The sequence below is a fragment of the Saccostrea echinata genome, unplaced genomic scaffold (genome assembly GCF_033153115.1).
Source record: "Saccostrea echinata isolate AGI-Se365-2 ecotype Australia unplaced genomic scaffold, CSIRO_AGI_Sech_v1 ptg000028l, whole genome shotgun sequence".
Classification (NCBI taxonomy): domain Eukaryota; kingdom Metazoa; phylum Mollusca; class Bivalvia; order Ostreida; family Ostreidae; genus Saccostrea; species Saccostrea echinata.
Window position 1 is genome coordinate 1,093,496 of NW_026889777.1, and position 17,421 is coordinate 1,110,916.

The 17,421-nt window shown below is 33.0% G+C and overlaps 1 protein-coding gene across 1 annotated transcript; it reads right to left on the reverse strand.

The window, feature by feature from the left end:
• Window positions 1-153: 153 nt before the first annotated feature.
• Window positions 154-15,294, reverse strand: LOC133193611 (vacuolar-sorting protein SNF8-like). The gene is made up of 8 exons (XM_061329572.1): window positions 15,205-15,294; window positions 8,632-8,682; window positions 7,860-7,998; window positions 5,144-5,248; window positions 3,091-3,163; window positions 1,913-2,054; window positions 1,603-1,677; window positions 154-601 (listed from the first exon to the last, which is right to left on the reverse strand). The coding sequence occupies exons 1-8, from the start codon at window positions 15,256-15,258 to the stop codon at window positions 497-499; spliced, it is 744 nt and encodes a 247-aa protein (XP_061185556.1). The 5' UTR covers window positions 15,259-15,294; the 3' UTR covers window positions 154-496.
• Between the last annotated feature and the right edge of the window lie 2,127 nt (window positions 15,295-17,421).

A 17,421-nucleotide genomic window follows, 5' to 3' on the forward strand; every position in this document is an offset into this window, starting at 1 on the left:
GTTCTATGATTGTGTAATTCTCTCAGAAATCTAGACATATAGAAGCAGATTCTACAAATGAAATAAATCATGTACATTAGCTGTACACACCTGGGAACTAATATCTAACAAATATCATGTCCATATGATTTTAAATGCATAAAGGCACAATACTTTAGTGTAACAATCTTTCTTTTTAATCAATGGTTGATTCATAAAAAAAGCACATTTTTACAAAAAACTGTTTTACGTGCTTTGAGAACATAAAATCAATGTATCTGTAGTAGATGGAACCAATTGCAGAAATTATGTTAAAAGTGAAGCTGTCCTGTATACTAGAACATTTTTCTGTGATTTAATTTTAATAAAAATATATAGGAACTGAAGGTAATCAATTTACAGAATCAAAATTAAATTAATGGAAATTTATCTCTGTCCATCGACTGCATGCATGTAGTGCAACAAACATGAATAATGTATATCCGAAACAGTATTTGCTAAAGTCTACAGAACGACATCATGTGACAGAGGAGATTTCTGGGAAAAAACTGGGGAACCAGTACTGTCTACTGTCTGATGCTTGGTCATCTACCCAGGCTAGGCCTTCCTTTACCATGTAGTCCTAAAACAAAAATAAGTCATGTAATAAAAATCTTAATTGTACAATTCAAACAATTATGTTCCATCTTCCCATAACAAGCATATAAGCATTAAAATTTTGCACTGCAATTTATTGCCCAAATGTACATGTATTTTCGACTACTTTTGATAAATCTGGTTGAATTTGAATAGTCTACTCTGCAATAAATTTCATTATTATATAGCTAATAAATAGTCTAAAATAAAAACCTAATAAAACTCTAGAGAATTTTAGCATTCAATATCTTAGCATTTTATTGAATGCTCAGTTTGCAACACATATAACAGTATGTCCCAAGAACATGCCGGATGTGAGCGTTTAATATCGAACGCTGCGTTGTAAACAAAAAATGTTGTCTGGTCAAATGCTCAACAGCAATATTAATGATGTATACTGGCAGCTAGAAATGATGGGTCTATTTTCACACAAAATTAAAAATATTAATAATTTAGTACCTATAGGCCTAAAAAATAAAACCCAGTAAGCAATTCATAACGTTTGGTAGTGTCATCAGAATGATTTGTTATTGAACACTTCCAGGACAGACGCTGGTACTGCACGCTCAGTTTTCATTCAAATACTGACATTGAATAATTCTCATTAATCTGGAAATTTTTCTTTTAAATTATTTTTATAAATCAGTGATAAAATGTTTTAGCTATATAATAAAGGGGTTATTGAACTTATATTAGTGAGTATTGGCATTCTTTGGCTGTGCACTTGCAAAATCATGCATTTATTAAGCCAAATTATGCCAATATTCACCAATATAATTTCAATAACCCTATAATATTTAATAACAAAGCTAAGTGCCAGCTTTGGAACAGATTGTATTGGTTTGTGGTTTAAGAGGCATTGAATTAAAAATAATACAGTAGTTTGAAAATTTAAGATTTTGTGGAGGACTCTTCATGCCAAAATATCAACAGAAATAAATCCCCTATTTATAGTGATTTCACAGCAAGCATTTTCTATAATTCTACCAAGGCTCTGGAAGCACGCTCTTCTTCCCACTTCAAAGAAGACATCAACGATTTCTTGGACACAAATCCATCACTCTACAAAAACCAAAAAACAATACTGAGGAACTTGACAGGAAAAAACTAAAACTAATATCTTCACATGTGCATTATATCTGAATTCTTATACAGAATAAAATGCTGATCATTGGGATTTGTCAAATTGAAGGATGACCATGGTCTCCATAAAACAAGATTTTGTTTGATCTCTCGACCAAAAAAAAATCGCTTCCTCTACAATGATTAAATTAAAGTAAATTTTAATTTCATATACCTGAGCTTCTTGCAGTAGTTTGGTGTGATCCATAGTTAGCTCCCCTGGTACACTCTGCACCATGTAACTCTTTCCGAGGGCTATCACAGTAAAACCATTACCCAGAATCCTCAGCTTCTTTATTGCACGCAAGAGATCATCTCTGAAACACATGAACTTGTAAATTAGATTTTCAACCTTGTCATTTGAACTAGAATGGAGCATGACCAACTTCAATATACAGTGTTTTCAATTTATTTCACAAGGGTTAAAGATAAGTTGTAACAGGCTAGGGGCAGTGGTTTAAGAACAGAATCCCTTACAACAATTATTTTTCAAATTTTTTTTATTTCTAAGTGGCATTTATATCAATTGAAGTGGTCAATTTGGCCAATAGCTAGTTCCTAGGGAAAACACTGAATATATCCATGGATTCAAGATAATGAGATTAAAATATATGAAGAAAGAGTGATGGGGACTTTCAGCTCACATTGACATATTCAAGATGTTTGACACATTGATGGTCAAGGTACATAAGTTCAACAGTGACTGTAAAGCTTAGGCCTCGGTGAAGATGCAGTATACATTTAATTTATTATACATTTATGTAATTAGTTGAATTTGATTTGTTGAGAAACATTTGTTAAAACACACTGTTACCCTCTAAATGATGAAACCATGCCTTCCAGCTTGATAGAACAACAGTCAGCATTACTTGACAATGAGTTATATATTCCAAAAAATATTGACTGCGCAGAATCTATGCGCACACTGTTCATTAATTGTTATTAGTATTTATATAAAACATTCAGTATAATATAATAAACACTGCAAGTAATTGAAGGAAACAATGAAAATTTTCACCCCAAGATAACCATTGTCCAATCTGATTAAAATCAAAACTTTGTTACGCTCCGAAATTCTGAAGGTCGCTGTACAAAGCAGTGACCATCAGAATTTCGGAGCGTAACAAAGATCTGATTTTAATCAGATTGACCTATATCAACCTCGGCTGTGCCTCGGTTGACAATGGTTTTCTTGGGGTGAAAATTTTCAGTTTTACCCATAACTACATGAAGTATTTACATAATAATGTATTTCTACATTACATATTAAAAGATAATCAAGACTACATCTATTTCTAATGAATACCATATTTTTTTTTAATTACATATTAGGCTGAGGACATCAGTACTCACATACTAATGGGCTGGCTTTTCTTTCCCCTGGAGGCTGTTACTTTGTCCCTTAATTCCTCTATACTGATTAATCCTGTAACATCAAAGTAAATCCAGCTTATACATGTATATACTCTTGATGTGTAATTTAATATTACTGAGGTCATATGAGTGAATAAGTAAATTTACAGATTTTCTAACAAACTGAACAGTATCAACAAGACACCCAAGACCATGATGCTTACCTGAATCATCCTTTTGACAAACAAGAGGCCCAAGGGCCTTTATGGTCACCTGAGTATAAAACAACAATCCATAGAAGATCCACAGAGTATAAAATAAACTGATAGAAGAAGCTTTTGTAAATCTTTGATTGTCCCTTGTGGCCCCACCCTATCCCCAGAGTCATGATTTGAACAAACTTGAATCTATACTAGCTGAGGATGTTTCCATGTAAATATAACCAATCATGGCTTTGTTGTTCTTGAGAAAAGAATTTTTTCAATTTTTAATGATTTTTTTTCTATGTAAAACTTTGATCATATTAAAATGACTAATCATGGCTTTGCAGTTCTTGAGAAGAAGAAATTTTCCTATATATTCCTATGTAAGACTTTGATTCCCCATTGTGGCCCCACTCTACCCGGAAGGGGGGGGGGGGGGATTTGAACAAACTTGAATCTACACTACCTGAGGATGCTTCCATATATTGACCAATCATGGCTTTGCTGTTCCTGAGAAGAAGATTTTAAAAGATTTTCCCTATATATTTCTATGTAAAACATTGATCATCCATTGTGGCCTCACCCTACCCCCGGGTGTCTTGATTTGAACAAACTTGAATCTACACTACCTGAGGATGCTTTCATATAAATATGACTCATCACAACTTTGCTGTTTTTGAGAAGAAGATTTTTAAAGATTTTTCCTATATATTCTATGTAAAATTTGATCCTCCATTGTGGCCCCACCCTACCCCTGGGGGTTATGATTTGAACAAACTTGAGTCTACACTACCTGAGGATGTTTCCATACAAATTTCATCTTACCTGGTCCAGTGGTTCTTGAGAAGAAGATTTTTAAAAGATACCATTAATTTTTCATTAATTCTTAATTATCTCCTCTTGGAAGAAGGCGTGGCCCTTCATTTCAACAGACTTGAATCATCTTTACCCAAGGATAGTTTGTGGCAAGTTTGGTGGAAATTGGCCCAGTGGTTCTTAAGAAGAAGTCGAAAATATGAAAAGTTTAGGAACGACGCACACCTGCACGACGAAGGACGAAAACAGATAGCAATAGGTCACCTGAGTGACTCAGGTGACCTAATAAATATGTTCATAAATAAAACCTCTTCTAGTTGACCCATCAAATTTTGAAACTCACTACTTTCAGCAATTTTGATTAAGTATATTGAAGTTTGAAGTCAATTATATGTTTTTAAGCCATGGTGTTCTTGAAAAATTTTGTACATTGCTAATAAATTTTAACGCCCTAAATGTGGCCCCATTCCTAACCTGGGACTACTAATTAATTAAACTTGAGAATACATGTATATGTGTATAAATTTAACTAATTTCTGAGTCTCTGTTCTTGAAAAAAAAATTTCATGTTTAATTCTATGTCCCAACTTCACCCCCATTCTAATCTTGAAACTACAATAATGATACATATGGCGAGGAAGCTTAACTTAACTTTTAATTAGTCTTTCTTAGCCAAATGGTCTTTGAGATGAGAACTTTCAAATGACCCATCCCATTTTATCATTTATTGATTAACTCCCCTTGGAAGGGAGAATAGTCAAATTTAATTCTCCTGCACAAAGAGATGCTAGCAAAAGTTTACAAAATTTTGTTAAAAATTGCTCAAGGTTTTTGGGAAGAGGTCAAAAATGTTAAAAATTTACAGACCACAAATTTGATCAGAAAACCTTGATCTCAGGTGAGATAATAAAGAGAAAATGTTACACAAACAATACTACTAGTATCTGAGGATGGCAGTTAACTCCACAAAAATGAAGTTCCTGGAAAAAGCAAACATTTATACCAATCTTAACAATAAGTCCCCAGTTGTTTACCTCCATTTCTATGATTGGTTGCCATACACACTTCAATTATCTGTACTCCCAGCTCGTAGTAAAAGTCTCCCACACCCAGCATCTCTGCCCAGAAACCTTTACTAGCTAGAGAGAAAAACAAACCATTAACAACAACAAACAAGAGGATTAAAATAGCAGACAAGATAAAAATAGATACCAAAATATATATTTAGTAGAAAATTCAATGTTCTGTAGTTGGATATGGTAATTATTTCATGAGTAAGGGATGATTTTTTTTGTATATTTTATATTAAGTACAAGGGATTACTCTTGAGGATTCCTTCAGCAAGAGGGTCCACTCGCAATAACAAAAATACTAACAGCAGTGATGTCTACTCTCACTGTAGATTCCTAAGTTTACGCGAGGAATAAATTATCACCTAATTTCACATGAAGCATCACTCGTGAAATAAAATTACTCACTTATATATTTATGGTGCTGAAATCCATGTAAAATCAGTTGATCAACAGTCCATTCACAAATTATTGCTTGTGATTTGATGCCTAACCGCAATTTCATGATATTAAGTACTCACATAGAATAAGGAATCTACAGTAGATACTTACAGGCTTGATGCCTACTCTTACTGATACAGATATATACAGGCTTGATATCTACGTTTACTGATATAGATACTTATAGGCTTGATGTCTACGCTTACTGATACAGATACTTACAGGCTTGATGTCTACATTTACTGATACAGACACTTACAGGCTTGATATCTACGTTTACTGATATAGATACTTATAGGCTTGATGTCTACGCTTACTGATAAAGATACGTAAAGGCTTGATGTATACATTTACTGATACAGACACTTACAGGCTTGATGTCTACGTTTACTGATACAGATACTTACAGGCTTGATGTCTACATTTACTGATGTCTACTCTTACTGATACAGATACTTACAGGCTTGACATCTACTCTTACTGATACACATACATACAGGCTTGATGTCTACTCTTACTGATACAGACACTTACAGGCTTGATGTCTACATTTACTGATATAGATACTTACAGGCTTGATGTCTACTCTTACTGATATAGATAATTACAGGCCTGATGTCTACTCTTACTGATACAGATAATTACAGGCTTGATGTCTACTCTTACTGATACAGATACATACACAGGGCTCGACATTAACGCTTGTCCGCTTGCCCGGTACCAGTGAAAAAAAAACTACGGACAAGTGAATATTGCTGGGCACTTGTCCGATTGGACAAGTGCATTTTAATGTAAAGGAGTCTCTAAATAATAATAAGAATGACTGTGAAAGTTAATCGGTAGTTTCAAGATGGAAGCTGTACTTAAAAACTGGACTTTGATCCCGATAGGGATCGCTATTAATTGAGTTCACATTGGATCGGGATCGAAGTTCACTAATTGCATACTACTGAAAAGGCATGGAACTTACGAACTTAACGAAGTTTGGTTCACTTGTGGACATTTATGTTGTTGTCAGGACAGAAAGCCTAGATAAAATTTCGTTTTATGTGTTTGTTGTAAATATCAATAACATCACGAATCAATCAAGCACATGTCATGTATAATGGACTTTATTTTAGTTTTCAAGCTGACAGTATTAGATCTTTATTGAAAAATTTTCGGACAAGTGAAGTTGAAGTTCGGACAAGTAAATTTCTTGGTCACTTGTCCGAATGGACAAGTAGGAAAAAAAGTTAATGTCGAGCCCTGCATACAGGCTTAACAGGGATTTATCAGCCTATTTTGGGAAATGCCATTTTTGGGGAATTGGGAAAAAATTATCGGCTATTTGATGAAATTGGGAAAAATAAAAAATCTTGCTTACATCATGTATTCATATGTAATTCAATGTAATTTATTTAACATTTCAGCATGAACTCTAATTTGGGCAACCAAACAGACAAATTAATAATCCAACTTCATCATACAAGATCAATTATCAGAATAATAGACTTAAATAACACTAAATATGGCTTCATTGAGTATAAAGTATTTATATAACTTAAGGTAGTACATGTGTATATGAGATTCCAATTTAGGTCATTTAAGAATTTATCTGTTTCTGGAGGTTATAAACCTCCTGCAATTTAAAAATTATACTAAGTTCCATTTTAATTTGTAAAAATCCATTGAAAATATATTTTTCTATCTGAAATAATGCCTACAGTTCTTACCATTCACTCATAGATCAATTGAGTAGGTTGAAATAACTTAATAAATCTACATAATAACACAATATCTCCATTTTCAGAAAAACAGAGGAAATTCGGAGAAAAAGTCGGCGATGTTTTACAGTGTTTTTTAAAACATGTTATGGCTGTAGGTTTGCTAAATGAGTTAAACAGAGAAAAATTACAGATAATCTGACAATTTTACTTTGTGTTAATTAAACATAAAAGCATTGTTCACCAATTGGGAAAAAATACTGCCAAATTGGGAAAAATTGAACTTATTTTCAATAGGGAATGGGGCCGAATTTCGGCCCCTGAGAGGGTACTGATAAATCCCTGCTTAATGTTTTTACTTACTGAAACAGTTATATGTGTTTACAGGCTTGATGTCTACTCTTACTGATACAGATACTTACAGGCTTGATGTCTACATTTACTGATACAGACACTTACAGGCTTGATGTCTACGTTTACTGATATAGATACATACAGGCTTAATGTCTACTTTTACTGATACAGATACTTACAGGCCAGTGGGTCCACTCCTATGGAGGCACACATCTCCTGGAAGCTGACCCTGAACTGTGGGTCCTTTTTAATGTCATCTTTGTGTTTAGCAGCAAAGTCTTCTAAGTTCACTTTGAACATTTCCATTTGTTTGGCCATCTAAATGTTCAATCAAAGAATGCTTAACTTAATGCTTACCACACAAACATAACTTTACGATCCTTCATCTAAAGACACAGAGATACAGGAAATATTGGGTCAGAAATCTTGAAACTAAAAGGCTTTGTTATCCCCCTCCCACACAACTCCCTCCCCTAGAATCATTCTCCTGCTACATTCCTTGTGGTAAGTAATTATCAATGCTTATAGTAATTTACTCCTTTATAGTTAAGTTATATAAATTGGTATTGTAATTTAACTATATTAACAATACAATCATAAATATATACAGCTCTTTTGCTTAAGTTTTATATCCATTGTTTGTAAACACATCAAAGTAGAATTAATTTCTTATGAAGTGAATAACTAATAAAACAAGAAAAACAAAAAAACAAAAACAGAAATTTGTCAATTCTAAATGGCTAAAAGTTTTTGTTGTTGTTGTTAAGCTAGTTTAGGAAATAAATAAGAATAAATCAAAAGCTGTACCCAATATTTAAACATCAAGCATAAAGGCTTGTACCTTTTAGTCTCCACAAGACAATTATTTCAAATTCTTTTAAAATTGAATATTTGGTACATGTAATGCAGGTGCTTTTCATACTCAGGTCTGCGGCAGGGATTGTCTCTTACCTCAGCCATTTGGCTTTGCTCCAGCTCATTGCCTTTGTTTTTGTAACGAGCCTGAAACAAAAAATTAATCAAAACATGTAAATCAAATTTGATCTATTATCCATTATTGAATATATTCAGAATGCATAATACACTTTTCCATATTTCTATACAATTTAATAAAATAAATTTTAAAATAAAAACATTAAACTTTTAATAACCAGTCATTTAGATTGAGATTCTTTCAGATAAAATTATTTTGTGTACTGTTCATAACACAGTTTCATTAAGTTAATTTCATGGACTGACACCTGACCAGTATCAATCTACTGAGCTAGATCACAAAAGCTGCAAGTGTACTAAACAAAGGGCGAGTGTAAATCTGTATTAAGACAGGTGACCAATGCATGTAAATGGTGGTAGATGTATTGTGTTTCTCAACTAATTTTCCTGAATTGAACAATTGAATGTTTTTTGATCACAGTGATTTTCCAGCAGTGAAAGGTAACATAAAACTTTTTAAATTTTTCAATCTATTTCTCAGTATAAATGAATGATGTTTCAGTGAGTCCTGCCTAGAGTAACATGTGTGCAAAATAATCAGATAAAATATTTGGAATCCCACCTTTCCTTTTTACAAATGAAAATAAGACAGAAAATATTTTTCCAATTTTAGCAATTTTTTGTAAAAATTACTTGATTTAACCCAATTATTGCCAAAATGACACAATGGATTCAAGGCAACTTTTACACAATGACACACATACTTATAGCTACATGTATTGAATAAGACAAAATATATTCTGTTGCAATTTGTTTAAGGTCAAGGTATTTTTGAGTAATTACATTAACCTAATAGCTATAGCTAAGTGGTTACAGCAACTGACTATTAAACATATTGAATATTAAATATTATTATTATTATTATTATTATATTAAATATTATTATTATTATTAAACTAAATATTATATTTAATATAAACACATATACTAGTGATAATCCCAATTCCCATTAGAAAAATTGTCAGTCCTACAAATATTACAACTGCTAGAATCACACTGCTCAACGCGTTATCGGCAATTCGGTTGTTATCGGGCATTCGGTGCAAGAAAAGCGATGTTTAGAAAACGTAGGTAATTTTAAATTTCTTAATTCAACGATAATTGCGTACTCCAGCGAACAAAGTTTGTGATCGTTGGCAGATATATGATTATACTTTCAGCAGCAAAAAGCACAAACCAAATCACTCTCTTTCAGAAGATCTACAGCTCTTTCAAATGATATTTTATAAAAATTTCGGAATATGTCATCACATTTTAGCTTTTTTAGAAGTCAATTTCAGTTTTTTGTATTAAACATAATAGTTTATATATTCTATGGACAATCATATACCTGTAGATAAGCAGACTAAGATCAAAAATCCAAATTAAGGGTTAGTTAACAGGCATTTAAAATGTCTCGTTAGGTGAAAACATGTTATCGTCAACAAGGTTGATGTTGCCGGATAATTCGGTTTTTACGAGTGCACGTTATCGGAAACTCAGGTTAAAAAGTTTCCTTCAGCTTTAGAAATAGATTGGAAAAAAGTCCATTTTAATCTGTCAATCTTTGAAAATTTCAAACGTAATGTTTTTTTAACTAATTTTTGAAAATTTTCTAGCTGTTCATTGTTAGTTTTTGATATACATGTATATACAGTACCAACCAGACCCAACCTGACACCAAAGCAGTCCCAGAAAGCAGTCCCCGGGACTGCTCTGGGACTGCTCTGGGACCGCTGTGGGACTGCTCTGGGACCGCTATGGGACTGCTCTAGAAAGCAGACCCAGCAATCCCTGGGACTGCTTTCTGGGACTGCTTTGTTCACTCATGCGTGAAGAAGGTTCTGAGTGACATGATAGCTCCGCCCCTTGTGTATTCTGAATTTGCAGGCTCCCTGTTGTTGTTTTGTTTACTTTTAGCAGAGAGGTGTTTAAAATAGAAATAAAAAAACACAAGAGGATAGTTATAATAGATAGTTAGATAGTAGAGAATGTTATAATTACTAAATGTCTTCTGGGGCTGTAAATTTACAAAATTGTAGTCTAGAATTAATAAAAAAAAAAATGAAAGTTGTTAAAAAAGGGGGAAGTGAGGAAATGATTTTATCCTTCAAATTAAACTTTGATACAGGTGTTTGAAAAGAATATCTAGGCCTATTTAATTAATTAATGTTGTCAAATTATGTACTCAAAGTTTGCATTAGCACTATATAAAAAAAAACCTTGACACAACAGTAAGATATTAATTATAAGAGGGACATACTGTATTGGATTTTTTTTTAACTATTGAAAAATTTAATGCCATGCTAAAAAAAGTGCATTCCATGCTATTTCTTTACAGCCTCAAATAAAACCTAATAATTTATTAAATGACCATGAAATTATGCTACCATTCTTCCATCACATAAACAATGTTAACAATTATTCTGGGATTTTTTTTAGTCTTTAATTTATAATTAATATATTAAAAGAGTACATTCATTTAAAAATAAACATTTCAAAATATCGGGAATTGTGACTTACACTATGTATTTCTTATTTGTTTTGTTATTTTTACCTGGCCGATTAATAAAAAGCAGTACAATTGTATAAAATAGTGTCAACACCTGAGGTTTCGATAATTCGATCGCCTTTGGGCATGTTTAGCAGAAAGTCAATGCATGTTACTTGGGTATCAGTGTTACACATCACTGAACGTGCTGGTAAAAAAAATGAAATAATTTAAATCTATGTACTGCAAAAAAACCTTTGTTTCAATAAATGTATATAAATTTATTTCGGGATTAATTAATTTTGAACATAATCTGAGGATTCCATTCGTGTGATTTACAGATGTACACTCAACGTTTATATAATAAATTAAAACACTGAGTGTAATTGTTTTCTGTTACATAGAGAATCTACTGATAATTAAATTTGCAAGTCAGTGAAAATAATCATGACTTAAATATTATACACGGCAAAACTTCACAAAGAACTTTTCAAAAGCTCCAATTCTTAAGAAAAATGCATTCAGAGTAGAGTGTGGGAATCGGCCTTGCTCTATATTTATAAGATCTATTAAAAGGTAATTCTGGTAGAAAATAAGAAATCCACGGTTAATTTTCAATTAAAAAAAATAAATATGGAAACAAATCTCAATCATGGAAAATAAAGAAATTGATTTGTTTTGGTGAAAAATTAATATACCGCGTAATTGTTTTTTAATATTCATGTTATAAATAGGTATTAACGTTAACTGTCTTAAAAAATTATTATTTGTTTCTCTTCGCGTACTGTGATGACTGTCTTGTAAAAATTGTACACATTTTGTTGATACTACTCGGAAAAGAAATGCATCATCAATTTCAACTGCCTTTTATAGCTACATTGTTTATTGGTAATCTCATTTCTGGGTAAGCTCCGCCCATTAAATTAATAAACCCCGCCCAATGGGACTGCTGGGACTGCTTTCTGGGACCGCTGGGACTGCTGTGGGACTGTTCTGGGACCGCTGTGTGTCAGGTTGGGTCTGGTTGGTACTGTAATTATAATTATGATTTTATAATAGAACCACCTCTCTGCTCAATCATTTTGCTGTTTTCCATTATATAAAGATAGGCACTATTGGCTTTAGGCGGTTTCAGACGTAAATGTACATGTATATAACAAATCTATAGTTTCTTTAGTTAGTCAGGTCTTACGATCTATTATGTCATTTTTGAAAAAAAAAAACATCGTCACTTCAATTGCCCAACTGAGCTAAAAGTTTGTTTTGTCCAATGCAGAGCGATTGCATTGTTTGTGTCAAACCATTTTATGGTTTGAAATAGAGGAAATCGAATAAGGTGCAAATATACCGCAAAGAAATATATCTTTCTTGTTATAATTGGGTATGTAGCAGATTAAGGAGACTATCCTTGTTCAAAAACATGGTTCAGTAAAAATATATAAATAAATAAAATTGACTTAAAAAAAACGTTGAACTCATTTCCCAAACGTGAAAAATACCTATTTGGGGGGAAGGGGGGATGCTAGTCGATTCACTTCAATTCTTCACGTTTAACCCTTTTAACCTTTTCTACAAACAGTAATCCGCGTTTTCAATGGGGAAGGGGGAGTGCCAAAGTTTTTTTTATTTACTTCACTATAAATATTCAGTAACACTGCAAATTCCAGGTGAGGTCCGAACCTTCCCGACACCCCCATCCTAAATCCGAATATGAGCTCCACCTACACATTGAATTGGCTACGGATTTCTCATTCGGCCGATAAGGCAAAGAGCACACCGCGGGTGTGATCGGTCGACAGAGGATGATCCCTTCTTTGCCCCTGAACCAACATCTGATGTTGTTAGTGTTCAGTGTTTACTCTGCTCCAAATGTATACTGTTTCAATAGACTTTTGAACTTGAATGAGTTATCTTTTTATTTCATTAAAAATAGTTTCTTTCCGTCAGTAACGCTTTTTGTAAACTAGTTAAGTCAATTTTTTTCTCAAAAGTTGGAATTCTTGGTCATATTTGGTCTAACACCCTTTTGGAAAATTCATTTAACCACCCTTGAGATTAGATTCTTTAATTGCTTTATACCAAACTAATACATGTATATACTTACTTCTAACAAAAGGAACAACAATGGTTAAGGGGAGATCAAAAATGCAAAGTCAAGGAATAAAAACGAAGCAAGGAAAACAGAGACAAAAGGAAGGCAACACACAGAAAACTAAGTATAATTACTGTGAATTCAGCAATTATTGCGATGCTTTTATACTGCGAATAATGCAACGTAAGAATCTCAATAAATAAATTTGGCATTTGTATTTTTGTTACAACAGAGATTTATAATTCAGAGAATTAACTAATATGATATTTTCGAACAAGTCAAGATCATACACATTTAAGTGATTATGAGAAATGCCAAAACATTCTTGATCAAAAAGTACTCCTTTTCTTAAAGTTACATATTCTAAAAAGAGACAAATGATATCCAAAAATTAGAATTGTGTTCTTGTCACTTTAAATATTTAGATTTATTGAAGATTTCTGTTGTTTCTTTAGATTTTCCTAACCTATAACAACCTTTGTTTCCGATAACTAAAACCGAGATTTCCGATAACAAAGTGAACCATTCAACCGCATTTCCGATAACATCCTGAAAGTTAAAAAAGGGCTATTTTTACCCTTTAATTACATCTTTGCGAGATTCTGACGTTGTCATATTGTGGACAATAATTAATGTGAGGTAAATATGAGGATTTTGAAGAGAGGAGCTATATGCAGCAATGCCAATCGGCCAAAAACTTGCAAAATATGATAAATTTGACTTTTAAAGTCTTCCCAAGACTTACAAATACTATAATAAGATATAATGGGGCTTTATTTTGTATCTGTATATTCATTCTTGTTCACAAAAAGCACAATCAGCATTCTCTGTTTCTATTTTTACAGTGTTTATTTGCAACAATTTCCTAACCTGTCAAAATTTGTTATCCACCGAATGCCCGATAACAACCGAATAGCCGATAACGCGTTGAGCAGTGTGAGAATGATATGTTGTTTTTTGAAAAAGTGCTTTGACACCAGAAAAGAAAGTCAGCAATGAATACTCAGAAATATGTAAATTAATACTCTACATTATTTTGTTTTAATTACCTCACATTTGTCACTTTGTATATGCATGTTTTAATTGTGTTAATATGTTATTATTGTTCATGACTGTATGCCGACATGGTAATTGTCAATAAAGTGAATTGAATTGAATTAACTGCATGATTAATGCTGGGGTTGCGTGTTTGACTAATCCAGTCCAGCCATGAAGATTCAATTTGTATTTGTTCATGCATCCATGCCTGTCTACTGCATTTGATGCCTATTAACTACTTCTGGACTTGCAAGTAAAAGTTGTGCCCAAGGGTTAAAAGTGTGTGTCTTGGAGGGTGAAGGCGATTAAAGGAGGGAGAAATGTACACATAGTGGTTTGGGGTATATGCCATAAATATAAATATGAACTGTGATTGCTGACCTGGATAGGGGTTAGAGCATCTGATTAGTCATACAGGGGTCCAGAATTCCTGGCCCAGCCTTACATTTTGATTATGTATTTATAAATTTTCATATGTGTGTATAAATTTTTGGTTCATTTCTCCTCTAACACATTGTGTATGTCTCTTTTCTTTCTCCGCCATGTCAGCCTGGTATATTGCTGTGGAAAATAGCATTTCCCTTTATCTTTCCTGTGATACCTTTTTTTTAATTAATGAAATTAAAATATTTTGTGAACTTTACTTCTTGTTAACACCAGGGACCTATATATATAGGTCCCTGTTGACACTGTAATCCCAGCGAGATCCGTAGAAAATAAAAATTTTGGTCTGGTATCTCTACGGAGATCCGTAGAGATACCAGACCAAAATTTTTATTCTCTAGGGCCTACGGATCTCGCTGAGATTATTGACACTGCTGCCAGATCCCCCCCCCCCCTTCATTGCCGGCGAGTGCCTTAGTTTGGGTCGAAGTCACTTTTCTTTAAGTATTCCTCCTACAGATAGTTTTACACTGATTATGTTACTAACCTCTGCTAATGATTTGTTTTTTACTGCAGCAACTCCAACACCTCGTTTTCTCATCCTTTTCTAAAAATAGAGCGACATAAGCAGTAAACAAAAGAACCAAACATGAACACTCTTCAAAGACGGAATACTACAATGCTTTGAACAATGTATTTTTTAGCCCTTTAGTTGATATTTAATTAATACTTACTAAAGTCTACCAGTATCAAGTACCCCCCCCCCCACCCACCCCCCACCCCTAATAATAATAATAATATAAATAAAAAAACCATTAACTTCCCATTTTATCGTAATCATAAAATACTAAAAAAAATTATAACATTGGGCATTATTATTTTATTTTTCTTTTTTTCATGGTAATATGTTTGTAAGCCAAAAATATCAGAGCCATTAGGCCTAAAATATTTTTTAGAACAGATATCACAGAAGATCATCTTGCATTGTAACCATAATCTTAATTTACAATGTTTGTTTAAAAATAACTGCAAAGGATAGACGGGGTAATTTTTATATACATTACCTGACACCCCCCCCCCCCCCAAAAAAAAAAAAAAACCAAAACAAAAACAAAAAAAACAAAACAAAACAAAACAGAACAAAACAAAACACAGTTCTCATCAGAGATTTCGTAAAATTCATTAAAGAAATACAGAGCATGCTGGATAACGACATGGTGTTTTTAAACGTTAAATACATATACTTCACAAACTTAATTGTTACCAGCCCCCCCCCCCCTCCCCCATATTTAAGAACATTCAGAGAATCTTACGTGTAATGACCTCCAAATCAGCTTAATTTATACACTGGAAAATCACTAACTTATCAATATTCAGCATTTTTTTAAAAATTGAATTTAAATAAATGCATTCAAAATTATGATATTTCATTTTTTTCGAAAAACCAATAAAAAATTTTTGATTACCATCCATCCCACCAAGTGACCGGTTAACTGGTTAACGGTTGGAAATTTCCATCCCTTGGATTTATTTCCATAATTTTCTCTTTTTTTCTAAAAAGTCTAGATCTGACGTGTTCTTCTGGACATTTCTGACTCTTCTTGACATTTTATACGATATCAATAAATCATGAATCGATTAACAGCAAATTCTAGTTTTAAAGTGTCGTATTTTGAAACAAAATACCAAGGAGCAGCTAGAGAGGAAGATTTTCAAAGAATTAATGCATTTCACTATAGAATCAATAGAGCCCCGCTCAAACACAGGCCCCCTGACCCAGGGGCCATGAAATTCAGGATAACTATGCACTTTGTTTGTTTGCTTAATACCCAGGACCAGAGATGAAGATTTTCAAAGAAATAATGCACTTTCACTATATTATCATATAGATCCCCACCAAAACTTCCTCCGCAGAACCCCCGACCCCTGGGCCACAAACCATTTTAGAAGAGGTCTCCTTGATCATCATGACCATGCATCTAGTTCTTCTGCTTTACATGTAAAAACAGAGGGAGAGAGGGATTTTAAAAGAATTTATACATTTTCACTAATATGATCATAAGAGCCCCATCCTAACTCCAGAATCTTTGATGCTGGGGCCATGAATTTCACAATTTTGGTAGAGGGATCAATGCCTATTACAATCATGCCAACAGTTTAAAAGCTTGATGTTCAAGAATACTTTTGAAGATAACACTAATTTAGATGGTTTTAGCCCCACCCCTTTAGCCCCAGGGGGCAGGGACCATTAAAATCATAATTTTTGTACTTAGCTTTTTATCCATTAATGCTATATATGTATACCAAAAATTTTTGAAATTGGTTCAGTGGTTCAAGAGAAGAAGATGAAAATGTTCAATAGTTTACAATATCAACAAATGACACACATCGCATGATGACAGATGAAAACAGATAGCAATAGGTCACCTGAGTGACTCAGGTGACTTAAAAAAAAGAAAGGATGCTAAAACCATATAATAAAAAAAGTTCTTTTAAAGATCCAGTAAAAAGTGTGGTATTTCTCCCTAAAATGTTTGGTTGAAACTTCATGAATTAAAATATTTTTTAAGATATCATACTATAATTCAACATTTGTGAGGTAAAAACACTCATTTTACACTGGGCCAAAATATGGGGTCAGAATTTCTCAGGAATTAATTAATAAAAGGAAAAAAAGAAATTAAATTATTTAACACTGCAAAGTGCAACACCCTTTATCTAAGGACACTCTTTGGATGAATGGATGAAGTTTGTGCCAGATGGA